The 23,107-nt window shown below is 57.6% G+C and overlaps 2 protein-coding genes across 2 annotated transcripts; both read left to right on the forward strand.

The window, feature by feature from the left end:
- Nucleotides 1-246: 246 nt before the first annotated feature.
- LOC141949951 (protocadherin alpha-2-like) lies at nucleotides 247-4,417 on the forward strand. The gene is made up of 5 exons (XM_074884139.1): nucleotides 247-368; nucleotides 708-3,333; nucleotides 3,464-3,505; nucleotides 3,953-4,122; nucleotides 4,405-4,417. Exons 1-5 carry the CDS (start codon nucleotides 247-249, stop codon nucleotides 4,415-4,417), a joined length of 2,973 nt encoding a protein of 990 aa, XP_074740240.1.
- Nucleotides 4,418-11,338: 6,921 nt separating this feature from the next.
- LOC141949952 (protocadherin alpha-5-like) lies at nucleotides 11,339-16,901 on the forward strand. Its single transcript, XM_074884140.1, has 5 exons — nucleotides 11,339-11,460; nucleotides 11,800-14,428; nucleotides 14,571-14,782; nucleotides 16,390-16,562; nucleotides 16,666-16,901. Exons 1-5 carry the CDS (start codon nucleotides 11,339-11,341, stop codon nucleotides 16,899-16,901), a joined length of 3,372 nt encoding a protein of 1,123 aa, XP_074740241.1.
- The last annotated feature ends 6,206 nt before the right edge of the window (nucleotides 16,902-23,107 follow it).

Here is a 23,107-nt window from a genome sequence, read left to right on the forward strand (position 1 = left end):
AAAATAAAATGTCAGAAGGAAATGCACATGGAAAGGAAAAAGAGCAGAAGGACCGACACTATGCAAGTAAAAAGCAAGCCAGGAAGGAAGGAAGGACGATGACACAGAGAGAGAGAAAGAAACCGTAAAGGCGATGAGCGGCACGCACCGACCTGAGCTCTCGGCGCTGAACAGAGCTGGTCCCTGAGAGCCTCGGCCTTGGCTCGAGTCCCGCGCTCCGGCGCTGCTGCCCCGTCATTAGCGCCGATGGGTGCGACTCTGCTGGTCTCGGCCGCGGAGGCGGCGGCTGGTGAGCTGCGATCGGGGGGAAAGAAGAGAGAAGGGTGGAAAGAGAAGGGCAAGGGGCGGAGAGAGCGGGGGGCGGCAGGGCAAGCCCGAGCAGGAGAAGGAAGAGAAGAGGAAGACGGGAGAGAAGAAAGAGCGAAGAGAAGGAGGAGAGGGACGGTCGTGGAAAGAGACGAACCGAGTCGGAAGAGAAAGGAAGAAACGGTCAGGACAAGGGAGCGGGAGGCGGCAAGAGGAAAGCGGGCGAGGGCGAGCGAGGGCTGTGTGCAAGCAGAGAGCGCTGCAGGAGGAGAAAGCAAGAGCGAAGGAGCGGGCAGAAGGGCGGTCAGGGCCGGGAGAGGGGCTGAGCAGGTCGGGGCCGGCGGCGCGGGCGCTCGTGGGCAGCGCGTGAGGCGGCGGAGCAGCACACGGTGTCGCTGCAGGCTCAGAAACGGCGGCTCGGCTCGGGCGGCTCCGCCCCGGTGCGGCGGAGAGCCCGGCTGTGAGCGCGGGGGGGCGGCGCGGGGCGGGCAGGAGAGCCGGGGCGTGCGGCCGACGGCGGGGAGCCGTGCGGGGCCCGGGCGGCTGCCGGCGGCGGCGGCGGCGATGGGCGTGTGCGGGGCGCCCGCGGTGCGGGTGCTGGTGCTGGCGGCGGCCTGGGCGCTGGGCGGCGGGCAGGTGCGCTACTCGGTGCCGGAGGAAGCCAAGGCCGGGACGGTGGTGGGCCGGCTGGCGCAGGACCTGGGCCTGGAGGCGGGCGAGGCGGAGGCGCGGCGGCTGCGGCTGGTGGCGCAGGGCCGGCGGGCGAGCGTGGAGGTGAGCGGGGCGAGCGGGGCGCTGGTGGTGAGCTCGCGGCTGGACCGGGAGGAGCTGTGCGGGAAGAGCGCGCCGTGCGCCCTGCGCCTGGAGGTGCTGGTGGAGCGGCCGCTGCGCGTCTTCCACGTGGAGCTGGAGGTCACCGACATCAACGACAACGCCCCGCTCTTCCCCGCCGCCCGCAAAAACCTCACTTTACCAGAGAACTCCCCTCCCGGGTCTCGGTTCCCGCTGGAGGGCGCGTCGGATGCGGATATCGGGACGAACGCGCAGCTCTCCTACACCCTCAGCCCCAGCGAGCACTTCTCCCTGGATTTACAGCGGAGTGAAGAATACCGAGAATCCCTGTTCCTGGTGCTCGCGAAACCGCTGGACCGCGAGACGGTTCCCGTGCACCGGCTGGTGGTGACGGCGAGTGACGGGGGCCGGCCGTCGCTGACGGGCACGATGGAGCTGGTGGTGTCGGTACTGGACGCCAACGACAACGCGCCCCAGTTCAACCAGTCGGTGTATAAAGTGCAGCTGCCGGAGAGCGCTGCAGAGGGGACGCTGGTGGCGCGGGTGAACGCGACGGATCCGGACGAGGGGACAAACGGCGAAATGACGTTCAGTGCGATCAATACCTTTCCTGCAAAGAGTTTAAATCTTTTCCTCTTAAATCCGATGACGGGGGAGATCCGTCTGACGGGCGCTCTGGACTTTGAAGACGCTCGGTCATACGAGATACAAATCGAAGCGAGAGACAAGGGGACGCCGCCGCTGTCGGGTCACTGCAAGGTGGCGGTGGAGGTGCTGGACGTGAACGACAACGCGCCCGAGGTGTGGGTGACGTCGCTGTCGGTGCCGGTGGCGGAGGACGCGCCGGTGGGGACGGTGGTGGCGCTGCTGAGCGTGTCGGACCGGGACTCGGGGGCGAACGGGCGGGTGCGCTGCGCGGTGTGGCCGGCGGCGCCGTTCGGGCTGGTGGCGACGTTCGCGGGCTCGTACTCGCTGGTGCTGCGGGAGGCGCTGGACCGGGAGCGGGTGTCGGAGTACGAGGTGGAGGTGCGGGCGGAGGACGGCGGGGCGCCGCCGCTGCGCGCCAGGCGCGGGGTGCGGGTGCCGGTGTCGGACGTGAACGACAACGCGCCGGCGTTCGCGCAGGCCGTGTACACGGTGCTGGCGCGGGAGAACAACGCGGCGGGCGCGGAGCTGGCGCGGCTGTGGGCGCGGGACCCGGACGAGGCGGGCAACGGGCGCGTGAGCTACTCGGTGTGGGAGGGCGGCGGCGGGGGCGCGGCGGCGGGCGGCGGGTGGCGGGCGGCGTCGAGCTACGTGTCGGTGGACGCGGAGAGCGGGCGGCTGTGGGCGCTGCAGCCGCTGGACTACGAGGAGGTGCAGGTGCTGCAGTTCGAGGTGCGGGCGGTGGACGCGGGGGAGCCGCCGCTGTGCGGCAACGCCACGGTGCAGCTCTTCGTGGTGGACGAGAACGACAACGCGCCGGCGCTGCTGCCGGCAGCCGGCGGCGGGCCGGGGCCCGGGGCCGCGGGCTCGGCGGCGTCGGGGCCGGGCTCGGGGGCGTGGTGGGCGTGGGCGGCGTGGGGGGCGCCGGCGGGGCAGGTGGTGGCGAAGATCCGCGCGGTGGACGCGGACTCGGGCTACAACGCGTGGCTGCGCTACGAGCTGTGGGAGCCGCGGGGGAAGGGCCCGTTCCGCGTGGGGCTGTACAGCGGCGAGGTGAGCACGGCGCGGGCGCTGGAGGAGGCGGACGGCCCGCGGCAGAGGCTGGTGATCGTGGTGCGGGACCACGGGGAGCCGGCGCGCTCGGCCACGGCCACGCTGAGCGTGTCGCTGGTGGAGGGCGCCGAGGCGGCGCTGGCGGCCGCGGGCTCGTCCTCGTCGTCCTCGTCGGGGTCGGGGCTGCGGGCGGCGGAGGGCGGCCCGGCGGCGGCGGCGGCGGCGGCAGCGGCGACGAACGTGTGGCTGGTGGTGGCCATCTGCGCGGTGTCGAGCCTGTTCCTGCTGGCCGTGGTGCTGTACGGGGCGTCGCGGTGGGCGCCGCGGGCGGCCGTGCTGTCGGGGCCCGGGCCGGCGACGCTGGTGTGCGCCAGCGAAGTGGGGAGCTGGTCGTACTCGCAGCGGCAGAGCCGGAGCCTGTGCGTGGCGGACGGCGCGGGCAAGAGCGACCTGATGGTTTTCAGCCCCAACTTCCCGCCGCCGCCCGGCCCCGCGGCGAAGGAGACGCAGCCGGAGCCGCCCGCTCTGCTGGACACGGTCAGTGGCCCTCCCTCCTTCCCTCTCTCCCTCCCTCTCTCCCTGCCTCTCTCCGTCCCTCTGTCGCCTGCCGGCCCTTCCCCCGACGCCCCTTGCCCGCTGCCGCCCTTCTGGCGCGTCCCGTGCGCAGGCGCTGGTGGGAGCCGGGCTCATCCCGCGGGGCCTGCGGGCGGTGGGTGCGTGGCGGGGGCTGAAGGGTGGTGGTGGCACCTTTGCCTCTGCCCTCGCGTCCTCCCCGCAGCCCCGGGGCTCTTGCTGGGGCTGCGGGGGTGGGGGGGAAGTGAAGGCGTTGCCGCCGCCCCCAGCAGCAGCAGTTCCCGTCCTCCGCTGGGCTTTGCTGTTGTGGGTGGCAGTTGTCGTCCCGTTCAGTCAAGTCACTGCCGCTTGCGGGGAAAGGTGCCACGACGTGGGCTTTGGGGCCGCTCTTGCTTGCTGATGTGTGGCATTTGCACCCGAGCTTGCTGAAGGAGTGCAGGACACGCCGGCTGTGGTGGTGATGGTCCCCAGGCACTCTGTACTGTCTTCTTACCGGTGCTGAGTGGGCTGGAATCAATTTTGGTTTCCTGTTGTTCCTTCTCCTCATCTCTCATCTCATTCTTTGATTCCCTCTGCATATCAGAAGAAGACAAGAATAGGAGATGATGTGTTTGTCTTGAGAACGGTGTCCCAGAGTGGGGAGCAGTGGTTGATCAGAGAAAAGCCTGAGGCGGGAAGGGCACAGAATGTTCCTGCCCAGGATCCTTTCCCAGGCTCCAAGGTTCTGCAGTTGGAGGCCTTCTGGATCTTGAGGTAGTGTGTGGTACTGAAATGCCCACAGAGTCTCTTGAGGTTATGAAGATCTTGCAGCAGAGCAGTCCCTTGTGCTGCTGCCTGCCTGACGTAGGAATGTGTTGGTAAGGGGGGTGATGTTCAGACTTCTGAATCCTGTCTGATTGACCTTTTCCTTCTTGTCTTGAGAAAGGGGTTGTGGGAGGGTAGCGCTTCAGCCTGCTGTCCTTGTGTGGTGATGGGCATCCATAGCAGCTTCCACATCCATTGATGTGTCCATGACGTTTCGTTGCTTCTCCTCAGGTGGGATTTGTAAGTGGATGGTTTGAGGGGGCTGGTGTAATCTGTGTGTGTTTGATCACGCACTTAATACCTTGTCCTCGTGTCCAGTGTTTCACCACTGTGGCCATGAAGTGTGAGCCGTTGTCACTTTGACTTCATTCAAGGATGATTGTCCTTTGAAGAGACGTGATGCAAGATGAAAATTGGGACTTCGGGGATTTTTCTCCTGTTGGTGCATTTCCTCCATTTCACTTGTCTCACCAGAGTCTTTAAGAAAGTAGGGAGGCGATATGGACTTCTTTTTCCCCAAGCATGTGTCAGCTGCACTTAGTCATATCAGTTATTCAGGCAGAGGAGTCTCCTCCAAGGTAGGTGTTGGAAATGGAATTTTTCTGTTCTTGCTCCCCTCGTCTCCCAGGCTGTGGACTTGCGTTCCTGGCCAGAGAAGTGGGGTGACGTACACTGTCCTGTTATGTTGTTCTTTCAAAATTTGCATCAGCAGCCACAACTTTACAATAGAAGCCCTGGAAATCTTTTGGGAAAAACAAGCAAAAGTCAACCAAACCAACCCACCAAAACAAAACCTACACAGAATTCTCTACACAAGTCAATAGCATCCATTACAGAGGGGTGATCATCAACACTTGGGTTGTTCTCTCGCAGATGATTTCAATGCCGTTGCCATTCAGAACTGTCTCCACATCTGCTTTAGAAAGAGTATTGCTGTCAGGTCTGCAACATTTCCATCTGAGATAGTTGAAGCGTGGCCAGACGTGACAGTTCAGGAGCAGAGAGTCTGCTGGCACCGTGTATGTGATACCTCTGTGTGGTTTTTTATCGTGCTCTCACGGATGGGAGGTCGACTTGAGCCTTGAGGTGTGAAAGGAGACTGTGACACGTCACAGAGGTGAATGTGGCACTGAGCAGGGTCTGGCCATTGCCTGATGTGAAGGGTGACCTTGAGGAGTGGGAGGACTTGTCTGCAGGAAGTGGAAATCCTTGGGAAGACCATGGGCCATGTCATAAGAAGGCGGTTATGGGAGCTGATGTGCTTGTCTTGAGAACACGTGTCCCAGAGTGGGGAGTGGAGGACGCCCAGAGGAAAGCTTGAGGCAGGTTGGGCACAGAGTGTTCCTGCCCGGGATCGACTCCCAGGCTCCAAGGGTCTGGACTATGAGGCCTGTTAGATCTGGAGTTAGTGTGTGGGACTGAAATGCCCACAGTGTCTTTTGAGGTTATGAGTATCTCCCGCCGCCGACAGTCCCTTGTGCTGGTGCTGCCTGCTGTAGGCAATGTGAGGGTAAGGGGGGGTGACATGCAGCCTGCTGAATACTGTCTGATGAACATCTTCGATGGGGTTTTGGGAAGGGTGTTGTGGGAGGGTAGTGCTTCCATCTGCTGTCCTTGTGTTGTGGTGGGCATCTAGAGGAGCTTGCACAGCCGTTGCTGTTGCCATGATGGCAACCTCATCAGGCAGGATTTGTAAGGACACATGAGGAGGTGGGTGAAATCCAGGTGGCTGCAGTGGAGCTGTTGTGTTGTCTTGTCATTATTAACTCATTCAGAGATGTGCACGTACACACCAAACCCAGCACAGCATCGAGCTCTGGTTTTCTATCATAGAAATTCTCTCACCTTGTTGACGTCATGAGACCGCTTGCATTTGGCATTATATGTGTTCTTCTGCAAGAACAAAATCCATGTGGCCTGGGATCAGACTGTCACAGCTCTAAGCACAGAACCTTTAAGAACTCGGATGTGCAGCTCTGTGGTGTTTCCATCTGAGATTGCTGAAAAGGCACAAAGCATTAGTGAACGGTGAAGTTGAAGCATCTGGGAAGAGCCTGCCGAATGCTGTGTGGCTTTGCATCCCTCCATATGTTCTTTGTGCCGGTCATGGGGGTAAGTGAGGATGTGCAAAGCCTGGGTCATGCTCTGAGCAGGCTTGAGAGCTGGGCATGCTGTTGGTGTTGAGCAAGGTCTGAGTATTGTGGCAGTTGCTCTGGAGTTGGAGGCCTTCTGGATCTTGAGATAGTGTGTGATATTGAAATGCTCATGATGTTTGTGCAGATCTGCCACCAGAGACAGTCCCTCGTGCTGCTACGTGGTTGCCGTAGGGAATGTGCTGGTAAGAGGAGATGAGATGTAGAGTGCTGGACATTGTCCAATGAACCATTTCCCGCTGTTTTTGAGAAGAGTGTTGTGGGCGGGCAGCGCTTCAGCCCGCTGTCCTTGTGTAGTGGTGGGCATCCATAGCAGCTTCCACATGCGTTGATGTTGCCGTGATGGTTCCTTTCTCCTCCTTGGGCAGGATTTGTAAGCGGGTGTGAGGAGGAGGTGGGTGTAATCTGCGTGTGCTTGATTTCCCCTCCTTCTGCACTTGCACAGTCGGCCTCGGCAGAGATGGTGTGTCCCCTTGTCATGCTTAACTCAGATATGTGCACGTTGGTGCCAAATCCTTCACAGCAGCCCAGCTCTGGTTTTCTGTGGTACAAATTCCCCCACCCAGTTGACATCGTGGGTGCGCTGGTGCTTCAGCATTTGGTGTGGTTGTCCTGAAGAATGAAATCCGTGTGGACTGGGATCAGAGCTGTGTCATGGTTTGAGCCCAGAGGGAAACTGAGCACCAGGCAGCTGTTCACTCAGCCCTTCCCCCTCAGGATTGGGAAGGAGGAAATAAAGTGAAAGGCTCGGGAATTGGGATAAAGTCAGAGAGGGCTGACTCAACCATTATGGTTACAGGCAAAAGACAGACTTGTTAGGGGAAGAAAAACCATCACTTGAATTCAAACACTAACAATGACAACACTTAACAGAGAGAGTGGGACAGTGAAAAGCATTAACACATCTTAAAAAACACCTTCTGCACCCCTCCCTTCTTCTTGGGCTCAGCTTTGATCCCGACCTCTCTACCTTCTCCCCGCCAGTGGCACAGGGGGCAGGGAATGGGGGGGTTACAGCCAGTCCGCCACTCCTCCCTCCTCAGAGGGCAGAAACCTCACATTCCCCTGCTCGTGCGTGGTGTCCCTCTCACAGGAGACAGTGTTCTGCGAGGTTTCTCCAACATGAGTTGATACAAGGAAACGCTCACCTTCTTTGCAATGTATTTACTTATAGCAACTTATAATGATTTCTGAATATTGCTTAATAATCCTGCTTGCCCTGACTGCTCTGTGGAAGCTCACCAAGGACTACTGTGTTCATCAAAACAAAGCAGTTTTCTGTGGAAACTTACCAAGAATTACCATGTTCAGCAAAAATATGCTTCTTGTGCTTGGAAAGCAGATGTGCTCTAACTAGTTTAGTCTTGGTAATGAATAAGATAGCCATATATGGACGGTCGAAATGGATACACTGGTACTTTTAGATAAGATCGAATGAGTAAACCGGCTGAAAACACTCTTGTTATTCAAGAAATTGGCTGAGAGAATCTGCACATGCTCCGAGGAAAAGTACAAGGTGAGGAGGACTGTGAGCCTTCCTCCAACAGACCCCGGAGATGGCCCCCAGGAGGCAACATGCAGGTGCAAAGGGAATATAAACTGCTGACACCAGCCTCTAGAGCTAACCCAGCCTCACTCATGCATGTGGATATTTGTGTTATGTAATCAATGAATATGTATATGCACACTTGATAAGTTTTTGGTAAAATGTGCTGGGGGGGTGCAAGCTTTGTGGAGAAATCCCCTTGCACCCCGGTGCCGGAGTAAACATACCTGCTGTATAACTGTCTGAGTGTAGAGTCTGTTTCCACAAATCAGAGTCCTTCCCAGGCTGCAGGCAGATCTCTGCTCCACCATGGACCTCCATGGGTGACAGGGGGGTCCCTGCATCTCACCTCGGTATACAGGGGGGGTGTCTCTGCACTGTCACACCTCCCCCCTTCCTCATCCTTTCTTCATCTGACCTCGGTGTTCACACAGGTGTCCTTCTCACAACTCTTCCTCACACATTCCCTTCCTTACATATGTTATCAGAGAGGCACAGCCACCATTGCTAATTGGCTCAGCCAGAGTTGGTCAACATGGAGCCAGGGGAGCTTCGAGAAGCTTCTCACAGGGGCCACCACTGTTGCGCCCTCCCCTGCTACCAAAAACCCGGCACACACACAAACCCAGCACAAGCTCTCCCAGCTCCCATCACAGAATCGTTAAGACCTCTGCTGTGCAGCTCTGTGGTGTTTCCATCTGAGATTGCTGAAGAGGCACAAGGCATTCGTGGTGGAGTTCCAGCAGCTGGGAAGAGCCTGCCAGTCACTGTGTGGCTTTGCATCCCTCCAGATGTTCTTTGTGCCAGTTGTGAGGGAAGGTGAGGACGTGTGAAGGCCTGGGTCATGCTCAGTGTGGGCTTTAGTGCTGGGGCTTGGTGTTGTGGTGGAGAAATGTGTGGGTACTGTGGCCGCGATCCTCCGAGTGGCACGGAGTAGGGCTTGGGGCAATCAGGGGGAGGGTGACTTTGAGTGGGGAAGCGTCTTTCCTGAGGAAATGGAGATGCTGTGTAGAACATGGAGTGTGTCACTGGGGAAGAACTGGAGGATGTGTGCTCAGCTGTGGAGATGCCGTTTCCCAGGGCTTGGGATAGAGGATTGCAGTAGAAAGCCTTGGGAAGACGCCCGGCGCACCGTGCTGCTTGCCTGGGATCCTCTCAGGACCTCCAGAAGCGCTGCATGTCCTCGTGCCTTGGTGTTCTCTGTACGGTTCCTGTCAGATGAGCAGACATCTGCCATACTCAGCTTGGAGCCCTCCCCTTGGATGGGGAATGGTGTTGGGCAAACCGGAGCTTTTCCAAATTTCAATCACATTTGGCCAGCCTTCTCTGAGCCTCTCCTTGGTTACCTGTCTGCTCTTAGTCCTGCTACAGAGAGGAACAAGTATTGTCTGTATACAAGACGATGTCAAACCTTGTGTTTCAATAGAGCAGAATGGGATATTTGCTTTTCTTCTCCTCTCACAAAAAACTTCCGTCCATTTTTTTTTTCCTTCTCTCACATTGGTAACGTGGATGAAATGCAGACTGCTGAATTTTGGCAGCTGTTGGGTGTCAGAGTTTCGGGCAGTTGTCCATCAGTGTGGGGAATGGCTTTTCGAGTCTCCTGAGCTGAGGTTGACATTGAGAGAATGTCCTTAGCTTTGAGGTGTCCCTCCTGCTTCCCCTGTGACAGAAGTGCATGAGGGGCACTGGGCATTGTCCACTTTTTGCAGAACATGAGCCATTTTCTCCTGTCCAGCTTCCCCAGAAACACTGATAATGTTAAGGGAAAATATCCTTGGAATCCAATTCCCCTCCCTGAAAATGTTTCATTTCTGAAGAAGCACCCAGTGATGCTCCAGGTAAGTCGCTCCCACCTACAGTGGATGTGTTTGAGAGACAGATGTGCTTTTGTTCCTGCTCAGTTGTGGCATTTTCCTGTTGGATCGAGCGAAGGTTGCCTGGGTTGTAATGCCTGTAGGGTTGGAGCAGCAAAGCACCACTGCCTGCTCTCGTTCCTCTGCTGCTGCTTCCAGGCACGGTGGGAGCAGGCGGCAGCCGGGACAGGTGGAGGAGGGACCTTAATGCGTTTCTGGGAGTGGATGTGTTGGGCATCCAGAAGATGTTCTCAGTGAAAATGCGGCGGTGTTTCCTGGGTGGCTTTTGTTTGGCTGTGTGATGCGTGGATCATGCTAATGCTGAGAGATATTCCGTGGGGACCAATGCCCCTGGGTACGGAGGTTCTTGCCGTGTTGTTCTGGCAGAACCTGACTGCGTGAAAGGGGAAGCAAGAGCTGGACAGTCATTGCACAGTGGGAAATGAGTGAGGAAGAATAGTTCTTCCCCAAGGTACATGAAGAGTGCTGGGGAGCTGTGGTTGCCCCGTGCTTTGTGAGCCTTCCTGGAGGGTTGTCGTGGTGGGCTGTGATGGGTTCGAGTTCCCGACTGAGTCGGATCCTGTTTTATTAGATGTTGAAGTACCTGGGTCTTGGGCTTGTGTTTCAGAGGGTGGTGGATTGTGTTCTGATGTCACGGAGCTGTTCTTTGCCATGTGATTGCCTTGCTGTGTTATCTGCCGGGTCCCGGAGAGGACTGGAGGCTGAGGAGTGTGGCCTTCATCCTGAGGGGACGGGAAGTTGCAGGTGCATGGACCGTAGGAAGGTGCTAGGGAGGAGGAACGAGAGCTCTTGCCAAAGGGCGTGTCCCTCCTTCATGGTGAGCGTGGTGCAGCTATTTTTAAAAACGTTTTGGTAAAGAAGAAGTGAAGAGACAAGGGTGGAAGCAGAAGAGAAGGAGAGACAAAGAAAGGTCAGAGCGGGGCAAAAAGAAAAAGGCAGAGAGAAAGGAAGAGAGGAAAGAAGAGAGAAGAGAAAGGAGGAAAGAAATATAAAGGAGGAGTTAAAAAAGGAAGGAAAGGAAGGACTCCTTGCAATCAAGCAAGCAAGAAGAGATGATTGAGGAAGATTCCCAGCATGCACTGATGTTATCTCGAGATGCTGAATGGAGTTGAGGAACTCGGCATCCTCGGTACTGCGGTGCACTCTGCAAGGCTTGGTGAGGGGGGGTGAGGAAGAGGAAGGAGAGCTCTTTCCACGGGACATGTCCATGCTTCACTGTGAGCATGGTGTAGACATTTGGGAACATTTTAGTAAAGAAGAAGAACAGAAGAAGAGGGTAGGCAAAACTGAAACAGGGGAAAGAAGGAAAGAGAAAGGGAAGAGAGAAAAATGGTGTGAAAAATGAAATGGCAGAAGGAAATGCAGATGGAAAGGAAAAAGAGCCGAAGGACCGACACTATGCAAGTAAAAAGCAAGCCAGCAAGGAAGGAAGGAAGGACGATGACACGGAGGAGTGAGAATGGAACCGTAAAGGCGATGAGCGGCACGCACCGACCTGAGCTCTCGGCGCTGAACAGAGCTGGTCCCTGAGAGCCTCGGCCTTGGCTCGAGTCCCGCGCTCCGGCGCTGCTGCCCCGTCATTAGCGCCGATGGGTGCGACTCTGCTGGTCTCGGCCGCGGAGGCGGCGGCTGGTGAGCTGCGATCGGGGGGAAAGAAGAGAGAAGGGTGGAAAGAGAAGGGCAAGGGGCGGAGAGAGCGGGGGGCGGCAGGGCAAGCCCGAGCAGGAGAAGGAAGAGAAGAGGAAGACGGGAGAGAAGAAAGAGCGAAGAGAAGGAGGAGAGGGACGGTCGTGGAAAGAGACGAACCGAGTCGGAAGAGAAAGGAAGAAACGGTCAGGACAAGGGAGCGGGAGGCGGCAAGAGGAAAGCGGGCGAGGGCGAGCGAGGGCTGTGTGCAAGCAGAGAGCGCTGCAGGAGGAGAAAGCAAGAGCGAAGGAGCGGGCAGAAGGGCGGTCAGGGCCGGGAGAGGGGCTGAGCAGGTCGGGGCCGGCGGCGCGGGCGCTCGTGGGCAGCGCGTGAGGCGGCGGAGCAGCACACGGTGTCGCTGCAGGCTCAGAAACGGCGGCTCGGCTCGGGCGGCTCCGCCCCGGTGCGGCGGAGAGCCCGGCTGTGAGCGCGGGGGGGCGGCGCGGGGCGGGCAGGAGAGCCGGGGCGTGCGGGCGGCGGCGGGGAGCCGTGCGGGGCCCGGGCCGGTGCCGGCGGCGGCGGCGGCGATGGGCGTTTGCGGGGCGCCCGCGGTGCGGGTGCTGGTGCTGGCGGCGGCCTGGGCGCTGGGCGGCGGGCAGGTGCGCTACTCGGTGCCGGAGGAAGCCAAGGCCGGGACGGTGGTGGGCCGGCTGGCGCAGGACCTGGGCCTGGAGGCGGGCGAGGCGGAGGCGCGGCGGCTGCGGCTGGTGGCGCAGGGCCGGCGGGCGAGCGTGGAGGTGAGCGGGGCGAGCGGGGCGCTGGTGGTGAGCTCGCGGCTGGACCGGGAGGAGCTGTGCGGGAAGAGCGCGCCGTGCGCCCTGCGCCTGGAGGTGCTGGTGGAGCGGCCGCTGCGCGTCTTCCACGTGGAGCTGGAGGTCACCGACATCAACGACAACGCCCCGCTCTTCCCCGCCGCCCGCAGAAACCTCAGCATCGCGGAATTCACCACGCTGCCGGGCTCTCGGTTCCCGCTGGAGGGCGCGTCGGATGCGGATATCGGGGCCAACGCGCAGCTCTCCTACACCCTCAGCCCCAGCGAGCACTTTAGAATAGAGGAAGAAAACAGTAACTCGCGCAGTAAATCCCTGTTTCTGGTGCTCGCGAAAGCGCTGGACCGGGAGACGGTGCCTGTGCACCGGCTGGTGTTGACGGCGAGTGACGGGGGCCGGCCGTCGCTGACGGGCACGATGGAGCTGGTGGTGTCGGTGCTGGACGTGAACGACAACGCGCCCCAGTTCAACCAGTCAGTTTACAACGTGTTGTTGCCTGAAGACGCTTTTGCGGGGACACTGGTGACGCAGGTGAGCGCCACAGACCCGGACGTGGGAAGTAATAGAGATGTAACGTATGCAATTGAAACTTTTGTTCCTCCCTCGGCCGCAGACGTATTCAGCATTGATGCCGAGATCGGGGAGGTCAGACTGACGGGCGCACTGGATTTTGAGATAGTGAATTTCTACGAACTACACGTTAAGGCGACAGACAAGGGGACGCCGCCGCTGTCGGGTCACTGCAAGGTGGTGGTGGAGGTGCTGGACGTGAACGACAACGCGCCCGAGGTGTGGGTGACGTCGCTGTCGGTGCCGGTGGCGGAGGACGCGCCGGTGGGGACGGTGGTGGCGCTGCTGAGCGTGTCGGACCGGGACTCGGGGGCGAACGGGCGGGTGCGCTGCGCGGTGTGGCCGGCGGCGCCGTTCGGGCTGGTGGCGACGTTCGCGGGCTCGTACTCGCTGGTGCTGCGGGAGGCGCTGGACCGGGAGCGGGTGTCGGAGTACGAGGTGGAGGTGCGGGCGGAGGACGGCGGGGCGCCGCCGCTGCGCGCCAGGCGCGGGGTGCGGGTGCCGGTGTCGGACGTGAACGACAACGCGCCGGCGTTCGCGCAGGCCGTGTACACGGTGCTGGCGCGGGAGAACAACGCGGCGGGCGCGGAGCTGGCGCGGCTGTGGGCGCGGGACCCGGACGAGGCGGGCAACGGGCGCGTGAGCTACTCGGTGTGGGAGGGCGGCGGCGGGGGCGCGGCGGCGGGCGGCGGGTGGCGGGCGGCGTCGAGCTACGTGTCGGTGGACGCGGAGAGCGGGCGGCTGTGGGCGCTGCAGCCGCTGGACTACGAGGAGGTGCAGGTGCTGCAGTTCGAGGTGCGGGCGGTGGACGCGGGGGAGCCGCCGCTGTGCGGCAACGCCACGGTGCAGCTCTTCGTGGTGGACGAGAACGACAACGCGCCGGCGCTGCTGCCGGCAGCCGGCGGCGGGCCGGGGCCCGGGGCCGCGGGCTCGGCGGCGTCGGGGCCGGGCTCGGGGGCGTGGTGGGCGTGGGCGGCGTGGGGGGCGCCGGCGGGGCAGGTGGTGGCGAAGATCCGCGCGGTGGACGCGGACTCGGGCTACAACGCGTGGCTGCGCTACGAGCTGTGGGAGCCGCGGGGGAAGGGCCCGTTCCGCGTGGGGCTGTACAGCGGCGAGGTGAGCACGGCGCGGGCGCTGGAGGAGGCGGACGGCCCGCGGCAGAGGCTGGTGATCGTGGTGCGGGACCACGGGGAGCCGGCGCGCTCGGCCACGGCCACGCTGAGCGTGTCGCTGGTGGAGGGCGCCGAGGCGGCGCTGGCGGCCGCGGGCTCGTCCTCGTCGTCCTCGTCGGGGTCGGGGCTGCGGGCGGCGGAGGGCGGCCCGGCGGCGGCGGCGGCGGCGGCGGCGGCGACGAACGTGTGGCTGGTGGTGGCCATCTGCGCGGTGTCGAGCCTGTTCCTGCTGGCCGTGGTGCTGTACGGGGCGTCGCGGTGGGCGCCGCGGGCGGCCGTGCTGTCGGGGCCCGGGCCGGCGACGCTGGTGTGCGCCAGCGAAGTGGGGAGCTGGTCGTACTCGCAGCGGCAGAGCCGGAGCCTGTGCGTGGCGGACGGCGCGGGCAAGAGCGACCTGATGGTTTTCAGCCCCAACTTCCCGCCGCCGCCCGGCCCCGCGGCGAAGGAGACGCAGCCGGAGCCGCCCGCTCTGCTGGACACGGTCAGTGGCCCTCCCTCCTTCCCTCTCTCCCTCCCTCCCTCCCTCCCTCCCTCCCTCCCTCTCTCCGTCCGTCTGTCGCCTGCCGGCCCTTCCCCCGACGCCCCTTGCCCGCTGCCGCCCTTCTGACGCGTCCCGTGGGCAGGCGCTGGTGGGAGCCGGGCTCATCCCGCGGGGCCTGCGGGCGGTGGGTGCGTGGCGGGGGCTGAAGGGTGGTGGTGGCACCTTTGCCTCTGCCCTCGCGTCCTCCCCGCAGCCCCGGGGCTCTTGCTGGCGCTGCGCGGGTGGGGGGGAAGTGAAGGTGTTGCTGCCGCCCCCAGCAGCAGCAGTTCCCGTCCTCCGCTGGGCTTTGCTGTTGTGGGTGGCAGTTGTCGTCCCGTTCAGTCAAGTCACTGCCGCTTGCGGGGAGAGGTGCCACGACGTGGGCTTTGGGGCTGCTCTTGCTTGCTGATGTGTGGCATTTGCACCCGAGCTTGCTGAAGGAGTGCAGGACACGCCGGCTGTGGAAGTGGTGATGGTCCCCCAGGCCCTATCTACTGCTTTTTACCTTTTCTGACTGGTGACTGTGTGGTTATGACTTGTCATTTCTTCTCTGTCCTCTTCTTCTTTCATTGTTCTCTATAAGAGGCTTTTTGGACAAATATGTTTTTTGCTCCCACTCTCCTGCCCATGTTGTGAAGTTGCATTCCTTGCTGCAGACGTGGCTTGATGTGCCCTGAAGTGTTTTGATAATCTGTCAATATTTGCATTAGAAAATTCCCTGAAAATCCTTTTTTCAACAACAAAAAACTCCCTCAACCATATCCTGCTACACAACAGATACCATTCACTGTACTGGTGTGATCGTCAACATGTGGGTTGGTTTCTCTCAGCATGAAATCAGTGCCCTTTGTCATTGGCGTGTTCCCGACAGCACTTCTACTGAGTGTTGATCTCAGACTTGTAGTATTTTCCCTTTGAAATTTCTGAAGGATTGCCACACCTGAAGGGTCAGCTGCAGAGACTTTGCTGGACTCCGTCCATGAGATGCCATCTCTATGGTTTTTCGTGGTGCTCTCATGGACAGGAAGGGTCAAGCAAAAGTCGGGTTGAGCCTTGAGGTGGGAAAGGAAACTGTGGCATGTTGTGGTGGTGAATGTGGCAGTGGCACTGAGCAGGGCCTGGCCATGTGCCGATGTGAAGGGTGACCTTGTTCGTTGGGAAACCTGTCTGCGGGAACTGGAAATCCTTGGGGAGAACATGGGCTATATCATAAGAAGACAAGAATGGGAGATGCTGTGCTTGACTTGAGAATGCTTGTCCCAGAGTGGGGTGTGGAGGATGCCTGGAGGAAAGCATGAGGTAGGAAGGGCACAGAGTGTTCCTGCCCAGGATCCTTTCCCAGGTTCCAAGGCTCTGCAGTTGGAGGCCTTCTGGATCTTGGGATAGTGTGTGGTATTGAAATGCCCACAGAGTCTCTTGAGGTTATGACAATTTCCCACCAGAAACAGTCCCCTGTGCTGGCACCTCCCTGACATAGGAAATGTGCTGGATAAGAGTTGGTGAGATGGTGACTGCTGAATACTGTCTGATGGACCTTTTCCCTCTTGTTCTGGGCAGGGGGTGGTGGGAGGGCAGCGCTTCAGCCTGCTGTCCTTGTGTGGTGGTGGGCATCCGTAGCAGCTTCCACAGCCGTCGATGTTGCCATGATGGTTCGTTGGTCCTCCTCAGGCAGGATTTTAAGGGCACACGAGGAGGTGGGTGCAGTCTTTGTGCACTCATCTTCGCTTAGGTGTGTGCTTACAGAGCCGGTTACAGTAGAGGTGGTGGGTCCTGTTATGACGCATGGCTCCTTCTGATGTCTGGATGGACACACCAAACCATCCAGAGCAGCCCAGCTCTGGTTTTCTGTGGTACAAATTCTCTCACCGAGCTGAAACTGTGAGTGCAATTGCACTTCAGCATTTGGTGTGGTCTTCTTGAAGAATAAGAACTGTGTGGACTGAGATGGGAGCAGTCACAGCTCTGATCACAGAATCTTTAAGAACTCCATTTCTCTTTGAAGTTGCTGAGAAGGCACAAGACATCCAGGCAGCTGGGAAGAGTCTAAGAGTCAGAGAGAGCCTTTGTATTGCTCCGTATATTCCTTGTGCCAATGGTGAGGGAAGATGAGGACGTGCAAAGGCCTGGGTCATGCTCAGAAAGGGGTTTAGAGCTGGGGCATGTTCTTGTGTTGGAGCAATGTGTGGGTATTGTGGCAGTGATGGCTCCGAGTGGCAGTGACTCGGGCCTGGGTATGGGTCATGGGGAGTGTGACCTTGAGCGGGGAAGAGTGTTGCCTGAGGGAAAGGGAGATGCTGGAGAGAACCTGATCCATGTCATTGGGGAAGAATCGGAGAACAGCTGCTTAGCTGTTCTATTCCCCATGGCACGAAATAGAGGATGCCAGCAGAAAACCTTGAGAAATGTCCCCGATCACAGTGGTACTTGCCCGTGATCCTCTCGGGCCCTCCAGAAGTTCTGCATATCTCGGGGCACTCTTGTTCTTTGCGATATTCCTGCCCAATGTGATGACGGCTGCCATACTTGCCTTTGAGAGATTGGTTTTGATCTGGAATATTGTTGGTCAAACAGAAGCTTTTCCAAATTTGCACCACGCTGCCAGCCTTCTCTGAAGCTCTCCTTGGTCATCTCTCTGCTCCCTCTCTTGCTAGGGAGGGGAAGAAGCGCTCTGCATATCCGAGATGTTGGCAGAGCTGGAGTTTCAATACACTGAATGGGACCCCTTGGTTTTCTTCTTTGCTCTTACCCAAAACTCCCACTCTTTCCTTTTTCCTTCTCTCACATTGGCAAGGTGTTGGTACCAGTGGATGAGATGCAGATGGCAGAATTCTGTCAGCTCTCGGGTTGCAGAGGATTGGGTGGTTGGCCATCGGTGTGGGGGATGGTTTTCTCCACTATACCGAGCTGAGGGTGACATTGTGAGACTATCATTAGCTCTTGGGTGCCCCACCTGCTTCCCCTGTGATAGAAGTGCATGAGGGAGCATGACACCATGTACAGAAATTTCAAACTTCTGGGGAACTTGAGTATTTTTTTTCTGCCCATCTTCCCAGGAAGTTCCTTAGAAGCAACTGTCCTGTCCTCAAAACATCTCTTTTCTCAAGAAGCCACCAGTGATAGTTGTCACTCAGGAAAGTCACTCGTACCTGAAGGGGCTGTGTTTGAGAGACAGGTGTACTCTTGTTCCTGGTTAGTCGAGGTAACTTAATGCTGGATTGACCGAATGTTGACTGTATTGGAGCAGCAAAGCACCACTGCCTGCTCTCATTCCTTTCCTGCTGCTTCCAGCACAGCTGGGACAGGTGGCAGCAAGCACGGGTAGAGGAAGGCCCCTGATGTTTTCCTTGGAGTAGATGTGTTGGGTGTCCAGGGAATTGTAGAACAGTTTGGGTTGGAAGGGGCCTTTAAAGATCATCTTGTCCAACCCCTCTGCAATGAGCAGGGTCATCGTTAGCTCAATCAGATTGCTCAGAGCCCCGTCCAACCTGGCCTTGAATGTTTGCGGGGGGTGGGGGGGTGGGGTGGGCATCTACCACTTTTCTGGGGCAAGTGTTCCAGTGTTTCATCATCCTCACTGTAAAAAATGTCATCTTATAACTGGTCTAAATCTGCCCTCTTTTAGTTTAAAACTCTTAGCCCTTGTCCTACCGCACCAGGCCCTACTAAAAGGTCTTTCCAAATCTTTCTGATAAGCCCCTTTAAGTATTGCAAGGCCACAATAAGATCTGCCGGGAGCCTTCTCTTCTCTAGGGTGAACACCCCCAACTCTTTCAGCATGTCCTCATAGGAGAGGTGTTCCATCCCTCTGATCATTTTTGATCCTCCTCTGGAGCCACTCCAGCAGGTCCGTGTCTATCCTGTGCTGAGGACCCGAGAGCTGGACACAGCACTGCAGGTGGGGTCTCACCAGAGCGGAGTAGAGGGGCAGAATCCCCTCCCTTGACCTGCTGTTCATGTTTCTCGTGATGCAGCCCAGGAGACGGTTGGCTTCTGGGCTGCACGTGCACATTGGTGGCTCATGTCCAGCTTTTCATCCACCAGTATCCCCAGGTCCTTCTTGTCCAGGCTGCTCTCAATCCCTTCATCCCCCAGCCTGTGTTGATACTGGGGGCTGCCCAGACCCAGGTACAGGACCTTGCACTTGGCCTTGTTGAACCTCTTGAATTTTGCATGGGCCCATTTCTTGAGCTTGTCCAGGTCGCTCTGAATGACATCCCATCCTTCAGGCACGTCAACCGCACCACTCAGCTTGGTGTCATTGGGAAACTTGCTGGGGGTGAACTCGATCCCACTGTCTATGTCTCTGATGAAGATGTTAAACCGTGCTGGTCCCCATATGGACCCCTGAGGGACACCACTTGTCACTGATCTTCACCTGGACGTTATTGACCACTACCCTCTGGCTGTGACCATCCAGCCAATTCCTCATCCACTGAACAGTCCATCCATAAATCCATATCTCTCCAAATTAGAGAGAAGGATGTTGTGGGGGACTATGTCAAAGTCCTTACAGAAGCCCAGATAGGTGACACCCGAAGCTCTTCCCTTGTCCCCTGACGCAGTCACTGTATCACAGAAGGCCACCACGTGGCTGAGGCAAGACTTGCCCTTGGTGAAGCCGTGTTGGCTGTCTCCAGTCACCTCCCTGTCCTCCAGGTGCCTGAGCGTAGCTTCTAGGAGGATCCATTCCATGAGCTTCCCAGGCACAGAGGTGATGCTGACAGGCTGGTAGTTCTCAGGGTCCTCGTCGGTACTGCTTTTAAAAATGGCCACAATGCTTCCCTTCTTCCAGTCACCGGGGACTTCCCTGGACTGCTGTGTCTTTTACAGAATCCTGGAGGGTGGCTTGGTACTACATCAGCCAATGCCCTCAGGACCCTGAGAATGTTCTTAGTGAAAATGCCTGTCCTGGTTTAACCAGGATAGGGTTAAGTTTCCCCAGCAGTGGGGGGGAGCTCTAGCCGGGTTATTCAGATACCATGCAGACGTCACATCCTGGCAGGTCACATTTTCCTGGCGCGGAGCGCGGTGCACTCGTGGTTTTGTACATCGTGCTTCAAACTGCTGTATTTGGTAGCTATTTTGCTCTGTTCATTGCTGTCACTATTACTGTTATTGTTATTGTTGTTGTTCGTTGTGTTGCTATTGCATTGTTGTATTAAACCTTTCCTTATTTCAGTCTTGGGGCTTTGTATTTCACTCCCTTTGTGGGGGAGGGGCAGCGGCCGCGTGGTCTCAGACCCCGGCAGGGGCTAAACCACCACAATGCCGTAGTGTTACTTTCATGGCTTTTGTTTGTATGGGTGCTGGGTGGCTCATGCTAATGAAGGAGAGGTGCTCTGTGAGGATTAATGCCCCTTGGTACGTGGGTTCTTGCCATGTTGCTCTGGCAGTACATGTCTTGCTGAAAGGAAAAGCAAGGGCTTGCCATTCATCATGCAGGTGGAAAGTGAGGCAGGAAGAATAGCTCTTCATCATGGTGTATGAAAACTCAGAAATCTTCTGTTGGATTAAAAAACCCTAACAAACCAAACAAACCAAACCACAAACCAACTTGTCCTACACAGTAGATATCATCCATTACAGTGCTGTGCTCATCAAAATTTGGGTTGTTATTTCACAGAAGGAAACCAGTGCCATTGCCATTTAGAGCTGTCCCGACATCACCTTTAGAAGGATTATTGCTCCCCAGTGCATGACATTTCCACCTGAGATAGCTGAAGCATTGCCAAACGTGAAGGGTTTACTGCGGAGAGTCTGAGGACACTGTGATATCATCTCTATGTCTTTCTGTGGTGCTCTGATCTATGGGAAGGGTCTACAAGAGCTGGAGTGAGCCCTGAGGTGCGAAAGGAAACTGTGACATGTCACGGAGGTGAATGTGGCAGTGGCACTGAGTAGGGCTGAGCCATGTGCTGATGTGAAGGGTGACAATGAGCTGTGGGAAGACTTGTCTGCGGGAACTGGAAATCCTTGGGAAGACCATGGGCCATGTCATAAGAAGAGAAGAATGGGAGATGCTGTGCTTGTCTTAAGAAAGCATGTCACAGAGTGGGAAACAAAGGATGCCTGGAGGAAAGCATGAGGCAGGATGGACACAGAGTCTTCTTGCCCAGGATTGACTCCCAGGCTCTCAGGGTCTGGAGCTGGAGGCCTTCTAAATCTTGAGATATTGAAATGCCCACAGAGTTTTTGAGGTCATGAAGAGCTTCCCCCAGAGGCAGTCCCTTGTGCTGGTGCCTGCCTGACGTAGGCAATGTGTTGGTAACAAGGGGTGAGGTGCCCACTGCTTGATGTCATCTGATGAACCGCTTGTTTTGGGAAAGGGGTTGTGGGCGGGCAGCGCTCCAGCCCGCTGTCCTTGTGCAGTGGTGGGCATCCATAGCAGCTTCCACATGCGTTGATGTTGCCAGGGTGATTCCTTGCTCCTCCTCAGGCAGGGTTTGTGAGGACACGTGGTGAGGTGGGTGTGATCTTTGTACTCTCGACTTCCCCTACTTGTGCACTTGCACAGGTGGCCTTGGTAGAGATGGTGTGTCCTGTTGTCACACATGGCTCCTTCTGACATGTGCATGTACACGCCAAACCCTGCACAGCAGCCCAGCTCTGTTGTCCTCTGGTACAAATTCTCCCACCCAGTTGACATTGTGAGTGCGCTTGTGCTTCAGCATTTGGTGTGGTTCTCTCGAAGAACAAAATCCGTGTGGTCTGGGATCAGAGTTGTCACAACCCTCATCACAGAATCCTTAAGAACTCTAACGTGCAGCTCTGTGGTGTTTCCATGTGAGATGGCTGAAAAGGCAAAAGGAATTGGTGGGGAATTTTATGCAGCTGGGAAGAGCCTGCCGAATGCTGTGTGGCTTTGCATCCCTCCTTATGTTCTCTGTGCCGACTGGGGGGAAGGTGAGGATGTGCAAAGGCCTGGCTCAGACGCAGAGCAGGGTTTAGAGCTGGGCATGTTGTTGGGGCTGAGCAGTGTCTGAGTATTTTGGCAGTGATCGTGCGAGTGGCTCCAGGTAGGGCCTGGGCATGTGTCACGGGGAGGGTGACTTGGAGTGCAGCAGAGTCTTGCCTGAGGGAAACGGAGCTGCTGGGTAGAACACAGTCTGTGTCGCTGGGGAAGGGCTGGGGAATGTCTGCTTAGCTGTGGAGATGCCATTTCCCATGGCGCAGGATAGAGGATGCCAGGAGAAAACCTTGAGAAAAGCCCCAGCGCACGGGGTTCCCCGTATCCTCGCACCCTGTTGTTCTCTGAGGTATTACTGCTTTTGAAGATGACTGCCGTACGCATTTTTAATGCCTTGTTTTTGACAGGGAATGTTGTTGGTCAAAGAGAAGCTCTTTGAAATTTGAATCACTCTGGCAGCCTTCTCTGAACGTCTCCTCAGCCATCTCTCTGGTCGTAGTCTTGCTAGGGAGGGGAAGAAGTGGTCTCTGTGTTCCAGATGTTGGCAGACCTGGCGTTTCAGTGCAGTGGAAGGGGTTCCTTTGGTTTTCTTCTCTGGTGTTAGTGAGAGCCCCCACCGGTTTGTTTTTTCTTCTCCCACACTGGCGATGTGTTGGATGAGATGCAGAGGGTGGAATTCTGGCAGCTGTCAGGTTGCAGATGTTTGGGCAGTTTTCCAACTGTGTGTGTGAAGATATTTCCCCTCTGCTGAGCTGAGGTTGATGTTGAGAGAACGTCCTCAGCTTTGAGGTGTCCCTCCTGCTTCCCCTGTGACAGAAGTGCATGAGGGAGCAGTGCACACTGTCCAGGGTTTTCAACACTTTTGAAGAACATGAGTAATATTTTTCTGTCCAGCATCCCCCAAAATTGCTGATAAAGTTAAGGGAGCATGTCCCTTAAAACCAATTCCGCTCCCCTGAAAATGTTTCATTTCTGAAGAAGCACCCAGCGATGCTCCAGGTAAGTCGCTCACACCTACAGTGGATGTGTTTGAGAGACAGATGTGCTTTTGTTCCTGCTCAGCTGCGGCATTTTCCTGTTGGATCGAGCGAAGGTTGCCTGGGTTGTAATGCCTGTAGGGTTGGAGCAGCAAAGCACCACTGCCTGCTCTCGTTCCTCTGCTGCTGCTTCCAGGCACGGTGGGAGCAGGCGACAGCCGGGACAGGTGGAGGAGGGACCTTAATGTGTTTGTGGGAGTGGATGTGTTGGGCATCCAGAAGATGTTCTCAGTGGGGAGCTGTGGTTGCCCCGTGCTTTGTGAGCCTTCCTGGAGGGTTGTCGTGGTGGGCTGTGATGGGTTTGAGTTCCCGACTGAGAGACCCCCCTGGGCTGTTTGGCTTCTGTTTTATTGGATGTTGAAGTACCTGGGGCTTGGGCTTGTGTTTCAGAGGGTGGTGGATTGTGTTCTGATGTCACAGAGCTGTTCTTTGCCATGTGATTGCCTTGCTGTGTTATCTGCCGGGTCCCGGAGAGGACTGGAGGCTGAGGAGTGTGGCCTTCATCCCGAGGGGAGGGGAAGTTGCAGGTGCATGGACCGTAGGAAGGTGCTAGGGAAGAGGAACGAGAGCTCTTGCCAAAGGGCGTGTCCCTCCTTCGTGGCGAGCGTGGTGCAGCTATTTTTAAAAACATTTTGGTAAAGGAAGAAATGAAGAGACAAGGATGGAAGCAGAAGAGAAGGAGAGACAAAGAAAGGT

This window comes from Strix uralensis, chromosome 14 (genome assembly GCF_047716275.1).
Source record: "Strix uralensis isolate ZFMK-TIS-50842 chromosome 14, bStrUra1, whole genome shotgun sequence".
NCBI classification, from domain to species: Eukaryota; Metazoa; Chordata; class Aves; order Strigiformes; family Strigidae; genus Strix; species Strix uralensis.

Excerpts from the sequence above, each read along its gene's own strand:
- LOC141949951 (XM_074884139.1), top strand. The coding sequence starts at position 247 with ATGGGTGCGACTCTGCTGGTCTCGGCCGCGGAGGCGGCGGCTGGTGAG. Across the intron at positions 369-707 it reads AGAGAGCGGGGGGCGGCAGG|GCTCAGAAACGGCGGCTCGG; the intron begins GCAAGCCCGAGC and ends GTGTCGCTGCAG. Across the intron at positions 3,506-3,952 it reads TCCCGCGGGGCCTGCGGGCG|AAGAAGACAAGAATAGGAGA; the intron begins GTGGGTGCGTGG and ends TCTGCATATCAG.
- LOC141949952 (XM_074884140.1), top strand. The coding sequence starts at position 11,339 with ATGGGTGCGACTCTGCTGGTCTCGGCCGCGGAGGCGGCGGCTGGTGAG. Across the intron at positions 11,461-11,799 it reads AGAGAGCGGGGGGCGGCAGG|GCTCAGAAACGGCGGCTCGG; the intron begins GCAAGCCCGAGC and ends GTGTCGCTGCAG. Across the intron at positions 14,429-14,570 it reads CGCCCGCTCTGCTGGACACG|GCGCTGGTGGGAGCCGGGCT; the intron begins GTCAGTGGCCCT and ends TCCCGTGGGCAG.